The sequence below is a fragment of the Odocoileus virginianus genome, unplaced genomic scaffold, assembly GCF_023699985.2.
Source record: "Odocoileus virginianus isolate 20LAN1187 ecotype Illinois unplaced genomic scaffold, Ovbor_1.2 Unplaced_Scaffold_3, whole genome shotgun sequence".
In the NCBI taxonomy this organism is placed as follows: Eukaryota; Metazoa; Chordata; class Mammalia; order Artiodactyla; family Cervidae; genus Odocoileus; species Odocoileus virginianus.
This window is the reverse complement of record NW_027224265.1, coordinates 2,652,134-2,669,348: the sequence shown is the minus strand read 5'-3', so window position 1 is coordinate 2,669,348 and position 17,215 is coordinate 2,652,134. Positions and strand designations below refer to the sequence as shown.

The following is a 17,215-nucleotide window of genomic DNA, read 5'->3' as shown; positions in this document are numbered from 1 at the left end:
CCTGTTTCTAGGCCAATGCCGCAGAGAAAACGCTCGCCACTGAATGTGCTCCGTGGTCTTTGCCCGAGATGCTCTGACGTGGGCATGAGGGACAAAGTCCTGGACACACATCGGCTCTCCCGCTGTGGCCAGTTGTGTCAAACTGCAATAAGACACACTTGATGATTCATGATTTCAGAGTAGCTGCCACAGAAGCAATCTGTGCACACAGTCTCACTCTAAGCGAGACAGCGAACATGACAGCAAGGGGCCTGGATGTGCAGCCCCCGATGTATGGAGCACCCAAGGGACACGCTCTGATACGTGAGGCAGCACATGGCCCAGGCGTGGCAACTGAAAAGTAGGTATGGTTGTCAAAAAGGGTAAAAAACAACTGTGTAAAGCAGATAGGCTGAAAGGGAAAAAAAAGAATACAGAAGATTAAGCTTTTTTAAAAAAATGATATTTAAAAAAACCTACAAGAGCTAGTGAATTCCAAATCAAGGATATTTTGAAAAATAGTTTTCAGCCTTAATACAGTACTGTTGCCTTCCCCCGCCCCAGGCAAATTAGAGATTTCTCTTTATATGACTATTGTTTAATTTTTGAGTCTATCCAATGCATTTTCATTAAGTATCCTCTTTGACACAAACAAATGAGCACAAAGAGTGAAGATTCTTGACTAAGATACTAGTGGGGAAGAAGTAAAATTCTTTTCAAGATAATTTTCAACAATAGCATTAAAATTTACAACATTACCCACAAGTTTAAGCAGTAAGCTGAAGCTTTAAACGAATCACACATTTAACTAAATAAACATATCTTAAGCTATTTTCGCTTCAAAGGACAGATAACAATTCATGCTCTTTGATATAAAAACTTTTTCCAAATGTGGGGGGATTTACCAATATGAAAATTGATCCAAGGCAAGTTCCTAGAAGCCAAGACTTTCATCTTAAAATTTCATAGTTAAATCCAAATAAATGACATTAAGTGTTCAGTCAACAACTTTGCTTGAGTATATAGCTAGAAGCACTAGATATACCTTTGAAAATGCATGAGGTAGCTATTATAAATCTCATAGCCATCACTTTTGTATCATTTTATAGGCATCCAATTTCAATAAATATTCAGCCCAATTATTGTTTTTCAATATTTTAAGTAATCTGTGACCTTAAAAATAAATCCAGTACTAGGATATAATTTCCCTTGACCACTCATCAAAACTTTGAGCAGTTTAAGGATTAGCACTGTGTATTTTTAACCCACTTGACAGCAGACACTATCCCAGAAAAGCACTACTCAACACCATGACAACCATACTACAGTGCTTAATGTCTCCTCCCCAAAATTCAGTATGTTAGAGTCAAAACCAATATATAAATATTACATGCAATTTCCCTGGAAGACCAAAATTTTCTGAGAGAAGACCACCTCAGTGGATAAAACCCGTAAGGGCTGTATACCCACATTTCAACAGTCAGATGATTTTGTAAAAACCTCATCTTACTACCTTCTGGATAACCACTATAGATAAATACATAACTAGGTAAAAATGCTCAGATAGTCAAGAAGGCACATGACAAGTTATAGATGTAAAGCACTGGCTGTTAAAATTTCTCGACACAGTTCAGTTTAAGGTTTGTAATGTCTAAATTCCCATGTGTTTCATAAATTCAAAAAGAAGACTCACCCAACGCTATATCAGACACATTCCTAACTCGTTGTTCACAAAGAGAGACAGGCATAATACAGACTCAACCAATGGTCATTGGAAATGAAACAGAAGAGGAGATACAAGCCATCTGATAAAAAGCAAACCCAACCACTAAACAGCAAGGATTTTGAGATGTTACTTGTCATATTGACACACAAAATTCTTCTCAATTCTTTCCAACCAATGTACTCCAGGCATGATGGTTGAGGGTGGTGGCATGCTAAAGAAAATTTAACAGAGATAAACCTAATCCAGAAAAGAGATTTAAATAAATCATAAACCTTCAATGAATATAGACAGAAATGCTGTCAATTACAATCCTTTCTACATATGCCTTTGGTTGTTTATTACCTCTTAACCTTTCAGCAGGGATTTCCTATCAGAATTTTCCATTACCAATTATTCCCTTTGCTTACTTTTCAGGGTGCTGTCCTTAACTCTTTAAGTCACCAGGGTCCTAATTAGATGGAGATGCCATCAAGCTGTGACCTGCGTTCCTGAAGGAGTTAATGTAGCTCACAAAGAACCTTGCTTCCAGCTAGAAGACAAACCTATGGCAGGTTTACAGGCAAAACAGCTATTTTTGTAAAAACAGTGAGCCTAACATCATAGTACTCTAACACTAGTTTACTGATCTGAAACCTGACAACCAAAATGTACACTTACTTCCTCAGATGGCCAACCTGCCCACAGGGAGAATCTGAACTAACTCAGTTTAAAAAAATATTGGCTATCCTTAACGGAGAGCAAAGTTTTTGTTAAATACACACACACACACACACACACACACACACACACCTATTTGAGTTTAAGTGTTAATAAACTACTGAACACTGCTTTGAATGCATACCTTTTTTTTTTCCCTCTGTTCCCTCCTGTAAGACTTGTAAAAGAAGATAAAATATCACCACTGTTTCCCAAAGCCCATGAAGGCTGGGCTCCAATTCCTCCCCTTCCACCCCAACAAACCCCAAAGCAGCTAACGGTGACCAGCCTCTGACACCTAAACAGCCTTCAGCACACAGCAGGCAGCGCTCTAAGTGATGTATACACACGTATACAGTTTCACACACAGGCACACCCAATTCTACAACAACCCGATGACAGAAGTACTCCGCACTCCCCATTTCACAGACAAGGAAACTGAAGTGCAGAGAGACTAAGGAGCGTGCCCAAGGTCACACTGCTAATTAGCGGCAGAGCCGGGCAGGAGCCCCGACAGACTGGCTTTGGAGTCGGTGCACAAAGCCACAGGACGAGGCTGCAAAACGCAGTAAACAACGCAAAGGAGAGTCTGCTTGCTTTGCTCGGCAGGGAAGTTTGTAGAGAACAATTTCAGAAATTATGGTTTTCACAGCTTCCTATAATAACAAAGATTGGGAACATCTGTGGACAAAGTTATCTTCCAATACTGCTTCTGCATCGCTTCTATACAAACTTTAACTATCAAGCTCAATTACCCTTGACAAACCTGGTTAGCCGAGATTTAGAAACCAAAATCAAGGAGAAATAAGAAGCTATAAGAGACTCCAGGGAGGCACAGTTCTAGCTCCACAAAATAGGACAGTACTCAAAGTATGACCCAGTGAAGTGAGCACAGACACGCCAGAAACAGTTAAATCAGTCATTTAACAAAGGGGTGGGTAAGGACTTTAGAAATCAACGAACTGATATAAACTTTTGGGAGGATAATTTGACAAATTCTCAATTGTCTTAAGTAATATCCTTTAAGTAATTACTGCCTTGGAAATTTATCCTTAGGAAATCATTAGAGATGCTTATATAAATTCATCTGCCAAGTATTTTTATATAAATCTTTTAAATAGGTTCTTTTTTATTTTTCTAATTTTTTGTAAGTGTCCAAAAATAAGGGAAAGGATTAAACTGAATATACCATATGATACAAAAAAAAACTGCAATGGTCAACAGCATGGGGAAATGAATAGAAAATTACATGAAAAGAACATTAACTTTGTTTATACTGATATATAGCAAATATCAGGTCCATGTACTTCATATAAACACATTCTATTATAATAATACTTGTCTTGGGGTAGGGAGACTGAACTAGCATTCTTTTCACATTATCTACACTTTACAGATTTTCTAACATAAATATTTATTAATTTTATCATCTGGAGAGAAAATCAAAAATTTTAAGAGAAAAGGCATTTGGTCATAATGAATAGGCATATACGTCAAAAAACCTACATTTTCATTCTTAAAATGACAAGCCCATTAGTCTTGTTTCCTTCTTGGGTATCATGAAAAGACTGGCTGATCGTGAGCACAGGACACATGGGTGTCAGCACAGAATCTGATAGTCCTCATGACATTCTTGTTGAGAAATGTAGGCTGGCCTATGGTCAGGGTCCACAGAGTTGTTATGACATGAAAGGCTGAACCAAACGCCATGGATGAGCAGACGGCTAACTGCAGAGAAGGTGCCACTTCTCAGCTCTGACTGTGGCTCACTCATGCCCTGGGCATGCATTTCTCAGGCACACTTTTCAAAGTCACGGCTAGTGAGCAGCTAGGAACAGAGGTGAGTGTGGGCAAATGGTATAACAGCCACTAATACTGACCATGTCTCTGGAACAGAATTTAGCACTGATTTGAGTTTTGCCAATGCCATAACCAGTCCATACACAGCATTTTCCATACCTAAACAAAGCGTGTGTCAAATAAACATCACAATTACAATTCAAAGAATTCCGACAGGGTGAAACACTCATCTGAAACCAAGATGCTATTTAACACAGTCATTAAATGTAAAGCCCTACATTCAACTCAGTAACAATTTTACAAGTGTACTTGGCGACAGTTTGTGTGAAGCAAAGACCATTCTAGACTAAATAACAGTCGGTACAATGAAGCATTTTTTGACAAAGGGAGGTAACAAGTTCACTGGCAGATGTCACCTGAAAGTGCTGAGTACATTTCTGACCTTCTTATTCAAAGAGGGAATTCAACAAAACAGAGGTGAAGTCCAGAAGGATAGGATCAGGGACATCCAAAGTGTGATCAGGAATATTCAAAGAAACTGAGGCTGTTTAAATAGGAAGGCATTTAAAGGGCCCTAACCAACGTTTAAATGTTTGCTCTGTAATTCTTTGCAGGGGGGATTGATTTATCCTGTTATACTGGAAACTGCAGTCTGTTTTCTGTTTCTACTATTCTGCTGAAATCGTTCATCAAGGTCAGCGATGACTTCAACTTGTTGAATCCAAAAGGCACCTCTTTACCCAACATTAACAGACTTCACAGCCTTCAGTACACAGCCCTGTGCCCTCCTTCCAACACGTCCATCTCCACCTCCAAGACAAGTCATTTTTACTGCTTTCCTTTAGTTCCTCCTTCACACAACCTCTAGATGTCAGAGGCTGATTCGCTCTCCACCTTCTCTCACTGATTTTATCTATTCCTAGGGGTTTAAATAGCCTCCATGCTGATTACTTGCTAACTTAAATTTTAGCCCACACTTCTCTGAATTCAAGATTCTCTTGTATAATCAGAAGCACTTCCATCAGAAGCAGCCCTGATCCACATCCTACCTTCGGTGGGAGTCTCTCCCTTCAACATCACACACTCAGATGCTCCAACCAGAACCCTGGGGTCATCTTTGCATCATCCCTTGCCCTCACCTGTCATAGCTAATCACTAAGACGTCCATTCTTCCTCCAACCGGGGTCTCCAACCAGACCGCTTCCCCTCATTTCCACTGCTGTTACCCAAGGCAAGTGAGCACCATCTCTACAGTGTGGGTTGCTCAGAGTCTAGCGGTCTCCAGACCAATCTCCTCAGAGCCTCCCCTCCCCTCCCACCCGCCCCCCACCCCCAACGCCGAGCAAACAAAATGTCTGCTTAAACAGTAAGCTGGGCTGTGACTCGTCTATGCTTCAATGACGGTCTCATGCACTTTGAAGAAGGTATCACAGAGTCTTACCATGGTCTCAGGACCCTTCAGTATTACAACCTAGCATATCACCTCTCACACCACTCAGTACCACTGTCCCCTTGCTGGGACTCCAGTGATTTGCTATCAGTTGTGTAAGTGCAAGAAATCCCTTTCAGTCACAAGGCCTTTGAAAAGGTTTTTCCTCCAGACTCTGCCCATAACTGATAACTTCCTTTCCTTTATGTCTCGATTTAAAAGTCACTTCCTTGGAGTGACTTCCTTGGAGTCACTCCCATGATCACCCTGTCTGTTGACAACCATCTGCCCCTAATGATTTTCTACCACAGCCCCTTTTATGGACCCTTTATGACACAACTTATCACAACTTCTAAGAATGTTCTTCCTTAATTTTTGTCTCTCTCCTTAGCCCGCCTGCATGGAATGTCAGTTCCAGGAGGGAAGGAACCTGATTGTCTTATTCCTCATTGTATTAGCAGAGCTCAAAAACTATTTAAATGTTGACTATGGGAAGACTTCACTCCAACATAATGAAAAGCTTCCTAAAAGTAAGAGCTGTCTGGCAATGGGCCAACCTTGTACAGACAAACTGACCATCATGGTGAGCGGGTTCAGGCAGAAATTGGCAAAAAATGGTCATCTTTTATCTGAGATGACATGCTGGCTGGGTAACATTTCAGGTCTTTCCAGTTCTAAAAAGAGAATTCTAAAGGAGTTTAGGGTTAAAAATATACTCCCCAAGTAGCAAACATCATATTATTTTCTAATGAGCAGAAATTCTCTCTAAAATAGCCTCATGAAACCGCTTTATACCCTGACCAAAAGTAACTCCTTGAACTTAAATCAGTGCAGGATTCCTCCGTCCACCCTGCCAGATGTGGTTTGGGACGATGACAGCCCACAGTGGCCCTCTTACCGAGCTGTACAAAACCATGGCCCAGAAACGGCTTGGCAAAGCAAGAGAACCCACTTGCGGTCAACCTAAAGTTCCACTCTTCATTCATTTGTGATGCTGCTTGTAAACACAGCAGGATTGCTTTACTTAGTGTCACACCCATTAATAATGCAGAGATCTTTACACAGGCAGGTGGAGAAAATTAGTCCTGAGTGATTTCATTACTACAGGGTATATGTGAAGTCATAGGGACTCAGAGTCTCATTACAACCGAGGCAGGAGCTGCTGGCAGTATAGACAGAGGTCATGGAGTCTCATTACAACCGAGGCAGAAGCTGCTGGCAGTATAGACAGAGGTCATGGAGTCTCATTACAACCGAGGCAGGAGCTGCCGGCAGTATAGACAGAGGTCATGGAGTCTCATTACAACCGAGGCAGGAGCTGCCGGCAGTATAGACAGAGGTCATGGAGTCTCATTACAACCGAGGCAGAAGCCGCTGGTAGCATAGACAGAGGTCGTGGAGCTGACCACCACATCACAGAGCAATATAAGAAAGGTATCCTCACGACCTTTTAGTCTTACAAAGAGTTAATTTTTGTCTGCCCTGTAGATATGGGAGAGATCAAGACAACTTGAAGACCATTCCTTCTACTCTTTCGCCTTCTTTCATCTCCAAAGTTTAAGTTAAAACAAAAATTTGGCAAATATTTGCTTCTGATGGCATCTTTATAAGGATTGGCCAGTTTGTCAGCAGATTCAATAACGTACCACTAGACACTGCAAAGTGTTGCAGACCATGAGCTTTGTCCTTAAGGAATTTTTCACAGAAAAATACTTTTCAAGGAAATAGGATACTTTGCAAAGCCAAAGTTATTTAAAATTCATTTTTATAACATTCAATGTAAACAGTGTTGTGGGGAAATAATGTGTGGGGAAGCAGAGAATGAAAACTCTGAAGATCTTTCTAAAGGAATGGTAGGCAGTACCTTTCCATTTAAAATACAAACTCCTTTCTATTCAACAATCTGTCTGCTGGATATTTATCATATGTGCATCCTCTAATTAGCAGATTAAAATAAGCATGTATGTTTTACTATGGCTTATAATAGCAAAAGCCTAGAAAACACCAAGGGCCTGTCAGTAAAGCACAGTGCATCCATACAGTGGGGTAATAAACAGCAGAAAAAGAATGAGATGGGCCTCCACGTGCTGATGAAGAAAACCTTCCAAATACATCAGCAATGAAAGCAGAGCATGTGTGTCTCTGTTGAGCTGCTAAGTGGTGCCCAACTCTTTGGCAACCCCATGGATTTGTAGCCTGCCAGGCTCTTCTATCCAGGCAAGAATACTGGAGGGGATTGCCATTTTCTTCTCCAGGGGATCTTTCTGACCTAGAGATCAAACCTGAGTCTCCTGTATTGGCAGGTGGGTTCTTTACTGCTGAGTCACCAGGGAAGCCCTGTGTGTGTCTCTCAACACAACTAAATAATCATTTTTAAAAATTCTGGAGAAATGCATGAGAAATTTAAAAGTGGTTGTTTATGAAAAGCAGGACTGAGAATGTGACTATCATATTTATTTTAAGCTCTTCTGTACCAGTTATTTCTACTATGTATACTTATTTACTATTATTTTATTAATAAGAATAGCAACTATATGCAGTATTTTCTGTATGGTCTGGAAGCATCTAGTTGCTCTCTGCAGGAGTATAACAGCAAGCATCCTTCCCCTGCCCCGACCATAGGGGAGCCACCGTCTACTCAGTGCTTAAGTCTACTTAACCATCCATCCCCAACCAGCCCAGGAGCCTTCAGAGGTTGTTAAAGTTCCTGTTCTTAGTCCCTCCTTTCTCCTTGGTGTGGCCTACATGCACGAGTATGAAGAACTTTTAATTTTTGCCCTTCCAGTTTTAGATCTATAGCATCCATCTCTGAAAAGTTAACTTGAAGAAGAAAGCGTAGTTACTCTACTGCAAGAGATACCAAAGAAAAATCAGTGTTTCCTCTAGTGCTCTTTATTATATAATTATATTACCAAAACAAAATCAAGGAAACAAAACTGTTTTCAAATTTAAAGCATAGTACACTCCATTCTGCCACATCTAATGAGAACCAGAAAGATCGTCCAAGAGGCTTTCTTCCCAATCTTGTATTTGCCTGTCTCAAAAATACTAAATAGTTCTTTCATAAAATTCCTTTCACAAGAGAAACTCAACTACGCTAAAGTTGAAAAGATGAAGTGAAATCTACATTCAACTTATTTGATATTAAAGATCTTAAAGAGTATTTGAATATTGTTTTGTTCTTATTCCATCAAAGAAATAATTCCAAACCCACAGAAGAAGGGCAAGAAAAAGAAAACTCACAGGAAATCATGCCTCTGTTTTCCCTATTATTTGATCTTGTACTTGAGGTGAGGAAGCTACTTATTTAGTATCAAGTGACCTTTCCAAAGTGTATAAAACAATCCCCATATTACTTTTCCTTTGTCAGAAGATTACAATAAAAGGCATTTGCTAAAATTTATTTTATATAGCAATTCAGAATTTTTTAATTTTGCTGCTCAATATAGGAAAGCAAAATATCTAGTTGAGAAAATCTAATATCTACTTGGCTGAAAATGTGCCCCACTAAATCTGATTTTATATAAGCATTCTGACCCACCCACCCTCAAAAAGAGACTTCATTTTTGTTTAGGGGGCTGTGTAAAAGTAATTAGTGAAATGAGCAAACTATAGCCTGGTGCATTGAGCTGTCTGTGGTACTGAAAAATGACAGCAAAGCTGAAATGTACTGAGCTAAGTCCTTACAAAGCCTCCCTATCACACTATTTTAATTCAAGCACTTCTATCCATGACTCACCTGAACCATCTAATTTTGACAGACTGTGTATAAACATTTTATAAAAGGTCACACTGACTTGCTTTCCAAGGTTCTTCATGGAAATGTCAGGGCCTCTCCAACCTTTGTGAAAGAAGTTCTAGTGGATAGCCAGACAGAACACTGGCTATAACACTGACTTTTTCTGAATGCAGTGAGAAATCCTACCATGTACCAAAAACCCATACTAGCTAGCTCTCACTACCCAATCAACTTACTGCTGTGCTAACAAGAAAAAGACAGAGTGTCACATGAAGACTGTATGCTATGTCCAAGAGCATGCTCTGAATGGTGGCATGACCCCTACATTGAGTTCTTTAACTCAAAGCTAATCATATACTTGGAATTCTTAATAATTAACTGAGAAGTACCTATTTGCTTAAAATTTATGAAAGAAGCACATCTATACCGATGACATTAGTAAGTTAAAAAGACCACACTTTATCACTTTCCACACATGGATACATTAGCCTGTGCACTTGACTTCACTTCACTGTGTTTCAGAGTGAAGTATTTCAGAAGGAATCACAGACTCTACTCTCTGGCTGAATTAGAACATGTTTTTGTGGTTCTTGATTTCTAGCTCAGGGTCTCCATATTTCTTTGGTCCTTCTCCATTTTATATTTTTTTAAAAAATGCAGCTCAGATAAAATTTGTAACTTTAGCTGGAAGAAAAAAAACTCTCAAGATTAAACAGTAATAGCTACATCCAAAACAACCAAATGATCACCTGAGCATCTAATTTAAAAATTTAAAATTATCTTAAGTGTGGTTGGTTTGGTAGAAATCATGTATCACCAATTTTAAAAAATCTTAACTTTTTGTGATGTTTATGCTGCCCCAACAGTAAAGAGGTTCACTGTGCTTATAACCTTTAGGTGCAGAATTTTTGTCTTCACTTTTAACACCTGTGCTATATACATATTCTAATCAATTTATCTATGCATTTGTATAACAGAAATTATCCTCAAAATTAGCCAGGAGTGGAATTCTTTCAAGTGTAAAATGATCTTTAAAAATATGGTTTCTTTTATTTGTATTACTTTAAGTTTCAACAGTGTTATCAAATATGATCAAAAATTTTTTTATAACATATAATTAACATCCGGCCAGTGTTTGGACTTCTCAAACTCTTATTATACGTTTTTCAAAATAATTTCCCAATAATTCTTAAAAAATGAGTGCTTTCAGGAAGACAGTTTGTTCTTGGTATTAATACCATCAGATGTTCTTCACCATGAGTGTCTGTTCAGCTGTTTGTTTTTCAGAAGGAACAGGAATAATCTGAAAGCTGATGTCTAACTAAAAAAAACCCAAAAAACAAAAAAATAGCAAGGTCTCTTTCCAGCCTAGATTAAGTAAAACTACAGTAGTCTTAAAAAAAAAAAAAAAATTACTTGACTTTCATAAATACCTACGAAGATTTTACAGAAACCTTTTGAGTTTAACCCAATTCAAATATCAAACTTTTGGATTTAGAGAGGAACCACGGACAAAGACACGTCATGTTTCAGGGCTACTGATAAGCAGCCGCAGAGCGCAGCAGAAAGCATGACGGGTGGGTGCTAGGACAGAGCAGTCACGCTCCGCACTGGCTAGCCGTGGGATCTGGCAAGTGGGTCACCTCTTCTGATCACAGGTTTCTCATCTGTAAACCAAGTCAAATGGCCATTAGACCTAGTTTGTTCCCCAGCCTTAAGCATTTTTCTTTGAGTCACAATGAAAAGATACTTTTATGTTTAAGTTACATTTCAGTATTACTTTAAAATATTCAAAGAATCTCAAAAGCCCATGATCACGAGTGTTGAATTAAAGATGGACCTGTGTAAATTATTCAAATTTTAGAGTTCAAATGTGCTTGCCTTCTTTTGCCAGTACAGTCTTCTTACTTACCTCTAGATATTCTTACTCCTTCTAATTCTCCTTCTCTATCCTCATTCCTTCAACTTCACACTTTTCAAAGTCTTTGCAAAGTTGAAAGCATGCTTATGTAATTTTTTCATCCTCATGTAGGATCAAGTGTATCTTTATTTTGACTGGGTAGTAGTTAAAATTGGTTTCTTCTACTGTTTTTGTGAATTACTAACTTAAAATTAATTTAATTTATAATTAATTAAATATAATTTAAATTTAACGGCAACTCCTAAAGGAAAGCACGTTAAATTCAAGAGTTTAATAGTTTGGCCAAATAAATAACAGCTAATCAAAAAAACCCAGAAAGTACATATTAATATAAGTCGTAAAAAGGAAAATCCCAATCTTTCTAAATTTTTGAAAACTAGTTATTTTATTCACTAACTTTAATATGCTGTTGACTAAAAGTTACAGCAAAGTAAAAATCCAAAAGGTGACCCATGAATTTATATCAAATATTCTGAAATCGCCAGTTATTGGTCATATCTAACAACAGAGTTCCTGGCTGCATTTAAACAAACATTTTCCTAAGAAGTCCACTCACAAGGGCAGTGGCCTTTGCTCTTAAGTGACATTTTAAATAATAAATGTGCCTAAACATCTACCAAACTACCAGATGTACAGAATTTGTATTCTAAATTCACAACAGATTCTTTCTCTAATGTTAGGGTAAGATATAGAAAAGGTCAGAATTCTCCTCTTGCCTTATTAATATACATTAGCAAGGAATATCCCAGGAGTATTTTCTTCTCTAAGCTACACTTAGCTATGGAAGGTGATACAGATAGGCACAATTTTCCCTAGTGACCCACCCATCTTGTTAAATGTGTATTAAAGGAGAATACTCAGCTACCCTACAGATGAAGGCTAGTGCTTAACTGGCCTTAAGGAAAGCAAATGCAATGACAGGCATGGAGAAGTGGACCTACCTAAAGAAGAGGGGGGCAGTCTGAGGTGTAACAAGCACACCCTGGAAACTACTGCAGATTTACATGCTGCACTGTTTGTTTTGCTTTCAACTTCTTGAAAGAACAGGTCAGGTGCTAAGGTAAGAACACAGCACGTGTCTTCTGTAACCTCAGGCAAGGACAGGAGAGCTCGGAAAAGCGTCTGCTGCCTTGCACTTCCCCAGGCTGGGGTCATTCATAAACAGCAGAGCCTAAGTTACCTGTATTTCCCTGGCGTGGTACACGATGATCAGACCGAGCAGGATGATCGTGGACAGACTGATAAGGCATTTCAGAGCTAAGGAATACAGCGACGCCTGCAACAAAGACAGAAGCACTTTTTAAAAAGAAGCACTTTTAAGCCCTGGGGGTTCGCCCAATCCCCAGCAATCGGATCTGAGCTCCCAGGGGGAGGATGGAGGTAGGGGCACCTGTTTTGGCTCTGTGATCTGTCAGGAAAGTGAGGAGATCAGGAAAAGCCAAGCAGCAGCGGCGGGGTCCGTAACTACACGGACCCAAGTGCAGCTTGTGGCTCTCGAAATGAAATCCATGAGGAAGTCATCTTTAAGTTTAAGCCATTGGATTTGAAAGAGACCTCCTAAATCGTGAGCCCCAGGAGAGAAATAAAAGCATGCTTTCCCACACGGAGTCCTGAAATCACTTCTTTAAAATACCCAAACTGGCGGGGCATTCACTCCCTCCAGAACTTTGGCTGAGCGCGGATATAGCTTCCTCTCCAGACTAGGCTTAAGGGTGAGAGTCGAGGTGGCACTCGCCCTCGCGGCGGACATCTCCGATTGTCAGGGGAAGGCTCGGGACTGGCAGGCAGAGAGTTCCCGCCAGCGACCACCCCAACCACCCGGCGTCCGGCTCTGCGGCCCGGGACCGGTGGGCAAAGGGCTAGAGCACCTACCTTGTCGTAGGCGCCCCACGACAGCTCGGTCTCGATGACCATAACCACGATGCCGAACATGCCAAAGATGAGCGCGTAGTCGCTGAGCCGCTTGCGCTTCTCGAACAGGGCGCGCCGGTGGCCCAGTTTGTAGCCGATGTTCTGGTTCTTCTTTTTGCTGGACTTGGTGCCACTGCTGCTGCCATGCCCGCTGCCGCCGCCGCCGCCGCCGCCGCCTCCCGTGCTGCCTCCGCCGCCGGCTCCGTAGAGCGCCAGGTTATTGGAGTTGTTGTGCTCCGGCTTGGACACCACGATCTCCGGGGCTGAGGACGAAGCGGCGGCGGCCGCGGCCGCGGCTGCAGACGGGGAGGACGCGCCGCCACCTCCTCCGACAGACACCGGGGGCTGTAGGGGCTGCGCCTCGGAGTCCATCTCGTGCAGGTTCCGGCGGGACGCGCTCAAGTTGCTGAGCGGCCGCATGACGCCCCCGTTGTACCTACAGCTGCTCATGGCTATTTCGGTGAAGGGGTTGCTCTCGCGGCGCGCCTGGGGCTGGTGGTGCTGGTGGGGCGCCGGGGGCGGGGGGTGGTGGTAGTGCGAGAGCGGGGGCCCAGAGCCCAGGCTGCCGAGGCTGCCCGTGGGGCTGGCGGCGGGCTGCAGGCTGTGGCACTGGCGGTGCTGGGAGGCGGACGCTGGCTGTTGCGCGTACTGCTGCCGGAGCGCACTGGCATGGCTGGACGGCGTCAGCTCGCTCACATTGAGCTGGCTGCCCCGGCGCGACGAGCAGCAGCAGCAGCACGACGAGCCCGACAGCGGCGAGGAAGTGCGGGTCCGGAAGGCGCCGCCGCCGGGCGAGGAGGTGCGGAGCAGCAGGGACAGGTTATCCCCCGCCCCCGCCCCCGGGGCACCGGAGGAGGCGCAGCTGTTGCACCGGAGGCATGGGCTGCTGCCGCCGCTGCCCGGCTGCTGGTGCGCGAGGTGCGGGTGGTGGTGAGGATGCGGGAGGGGCGCGAAGGGCGCGCACGGCTTGTCCTGGCTCTGCTGCTGCTGCTGGCAATGCAGGTGCGAGGAGCGCGACGGCGGCGGCGGCGGCTCCGAGAAGAAGCCGCGCTGGAACTGCAATGGGGTTTCCATGTCAGGGCTGTTAAAGCTGCAGGGAGACCAGGCGGTGGTGCACCCTGCGCAATGCGTTATGGTCGGGAGCGGAGACTCCGGCTGCTGGTGCGAGGAAGGGCCCATGCCGGCTCCGGTAGAATCCAGGCGGCGAGTCCGATTGGTCGGGCGCACCAAAACAATGGGCATGACATCACCTGCGGGGACCGAGACTGAGTTTGCGGCGCGAGGTTTAGGGGAGCATGTGTGTGTGAGGGAGAGATGGGGAGGGGGGATCTGCAGGATGAAAACCCTAGGGCGCTCAGGCTAGGACTGGGGGAGGGCGAGGGTTCCACTTGCTGACGATCGGGGACTACCCTTGAGCCCCACGAGGGCTGGGGAGTGCAGCGGGTTTGCAGTGAGAGGGAAAGGGTAGGGGCGTCCCTCCTTCCCGCGCCACTGCCCCCCTAACTGTTGCCGGACGTGCAGTCTCGATCACCTGCCCGGGCACTGCAGCACGTTGGGCCACCCCAGCCAGGGCGTCAGGCGAGGGATCGGTGCGGAACCCGGGGCCACTCCTTCACCGGCATGCACGCCTCTCAGGAGCTGCGGAACAACAGAGCCCCCTCGCCCCACGCCTACGTCTCCCTGATTGTCCTGCTGAGAGTGGGCTGCCAGCTACCCGCCAAATAACTATGGGGACACCCACACTGGAGAGAAAAGGTCTGATGGCTAGCTGAGCCAGTGCAGCAAGTCTTGGTGAGAACCCCGGCGCCTGAGCCGCAGGTTGGCCGCGGCGAGATCCTAACGGCCTCCGAGCCCTAATTTTCCCCCGCCGCCGGACTTCGGAGCCTGGTAGCAGGGATAGGCTGCGCCGTGCTCTCGCTCTAGTGCGCTGCGGCGCAGCAAGGGTTAACCGCCTCGGCGCCTGGGCCGGGGAGGATGGGGGCGGGGCCGGAGGAGGGGATCCCCGCCGTCCTCCGGAGGAGCTCGACTGGGCTTCCCGGGTCCCCCTGGCGGGGGTGGAGGGCTTTCCCAGCTACCGCCGCTCACATTTGCGCCTTCTGCGGAACATGAGGGGCTGGCGCCCCCGGCCGCCGGGTCCGGGGTTACGCGCTCCGGCCCTTTGGCCACTCCAGTGGATAGGCCCGTGGGCTTTTCCTGACTTGGGGAGGACGCTCGCTTGAGGGTCTTGGGGGGTGCTCAGCGGCCGCCAGCCACCACCGGCTCGTCTTCCGTTCCTCTTCCTCCTCCCCACCTGCAGCACAGAGACAAAGCAAAAGGCGGATCACTGACGCGCGAACCCGAGCACCTTCTGTGCCGGACTGCGGCGGGCGGAGAGGGGCCTGGCGCGCGCTGATTCCACCGTCTGTCATCGCTGGCTGGGACACTACCAATAATGAGAACTCGGGCTGAATAATAGTTACTCAGGGACAGTATTGGAGCTTTGCTCGACTTAGCTATAATATTTATTTGCTAATAAATAAGTAAAAATTACGTTTTGTGTCTCCCAAATTTCCTGTGATGCGTCTTCCTTTTAGGCGATCTATTTCCCTAACACAAAGCGGCAGGGGAACCTTTCACGGGTTCTTTGTTACTGCTCCATCTTACGTCTTTGTCGTTTGTATTTCTCTGTCAATTGGGATTCCCATTTCCAGAAAATGGAATGAAATACACTGGCCAGTTGAATATTTACTTTTTAAATTGTAATTTTAAAGCATGATTTTTATGAGAGAAGTTATAAAGAGTTAGACTGACCAAGAAATTAGAGTGAAAGCGGATCACCTTCATTAGGTAATTGGAATTCTCAGCTGGATCCAGTTTCTTGACATTCTACTCGGCAGCTGCCCTAAAGTTGCTTACAAGGTACCCGCTCCTAAGACAGTGTGTGTGTTTCAATGTTATGGAGTGAATAATTCATTTTAGGATATCCTTTGGACATGAGTTAAACAATTTTAAAATTTTTTGTGCATGCAAGCAAACAAATCCAGGAGAAAAAAAAGGAGAGGGTTGCTTTTAGTCCCAGAGAACTTGCATTTCTTAGAAGTCTAGGTCAAAAATAGAATTTGAATGGCTAAAAGCTGGAGGCAGCATTTTATTTTTATATTCTATTATGATTTATGGCAATTCAATAACACATTTAGAATTATTAAGCTCATAGAATCTTTGGGGTAACTGAGTAGATCTGCATGAATTGTGTGGTGAGCATGACTTCTAAAACCAATTCTAATGAGTAATTTGAAATTACAACAAAAGCTTCCAAATTAAAATTTTTTCACCTTCTGGTGTGAAGTAAAATTCAACTCAAGCACAAAATTCATAATATATTTATTTTCACTTTGTAATGAATTGTATGACCTCCTTCTAGTTGTTACACATAGCTGATTTATTGAAAAAGTTTGATTCATCCTTCCAAATCTAAATATATCAAATATATTTATCATGGTAAATTAATATTCTCATTAGCCTTTTGTAAATTTAAATGAAAGACTACATCAATACCCTCTCCAAATATAATAATTGTTACCACACTAAACTGTTATAGATTTAGAGATAAGGTTCTAGAGTTATTGAAATGTTGATTTTAAAATGACTGCCCCCAAAAAAGCAATATCTGCATCTTTTGTTGTCAAACTGACTTTCTCAAATAGCAAATTCAAAGCTTCAAATAAGTTCTGCAAACAAAATAACAAGGAAATAAATATTGTATATTTTGTCTAGTACAAGATTAGGTGCAGTCCCTTTAATCAGGTAGAAACAAAGACTCTTGAGATTTAAGGAGGTTTGGGAGGAAAGGATGCACAAGGTAAGAAAGAAATGGAGATTTCGCAAGTAACATGAGGAACCGGAAGAATAACAAAACTCAAAGTATCAGTGCTTCCACTTAGTACCTTGCAAAAGCTCATGAAATAATATGAAACCCACTGTGATTGGAGAAAGACAAAAGCAAGAGTCAGTCAGGTATTTATCGTCTTTCTGTTT

The 17,215-nt window shown here is 43.2% G+C and overlaps 1 protein-coding gene across 3 annotated transcripts in view; it reads right to left on the bottom strand.

Annotated features, from left to right (window-relative positions):
• KCNN2 (potassium calcium-activated channel subfamily N member 2) overlaps nt 1–17,215 on the bottom strand; it is a 480,003-nt gene that overhangs the window by 148,205 nt on the left and 314,583 nt on the right. For all 3 annotated transcript variants that reach the window (XM_070462358.1, XM_070462356.1, XM_070462357.1), the window contains 3 exons: nt 15,287–15,491; nt 13,163–14,451; nt 12,471–12,566 (listed from right to left, as the gene is read on the bottom strand). In XM_070462358.1, the coding sequence (XP_070318459.1) occupies nt 12,471–12,566; nt 13,163–14,451; nt 15,287–15,308 (1,407 nt within the window). In that variant the 5' untranslated portion in view covers nt 15,309–15,491. The remainder of the gene's footprint in view (nt 1–12,470; nt 12,567–13,162; nt 14,452–15,286; nt 15,492–17,215) is intronic.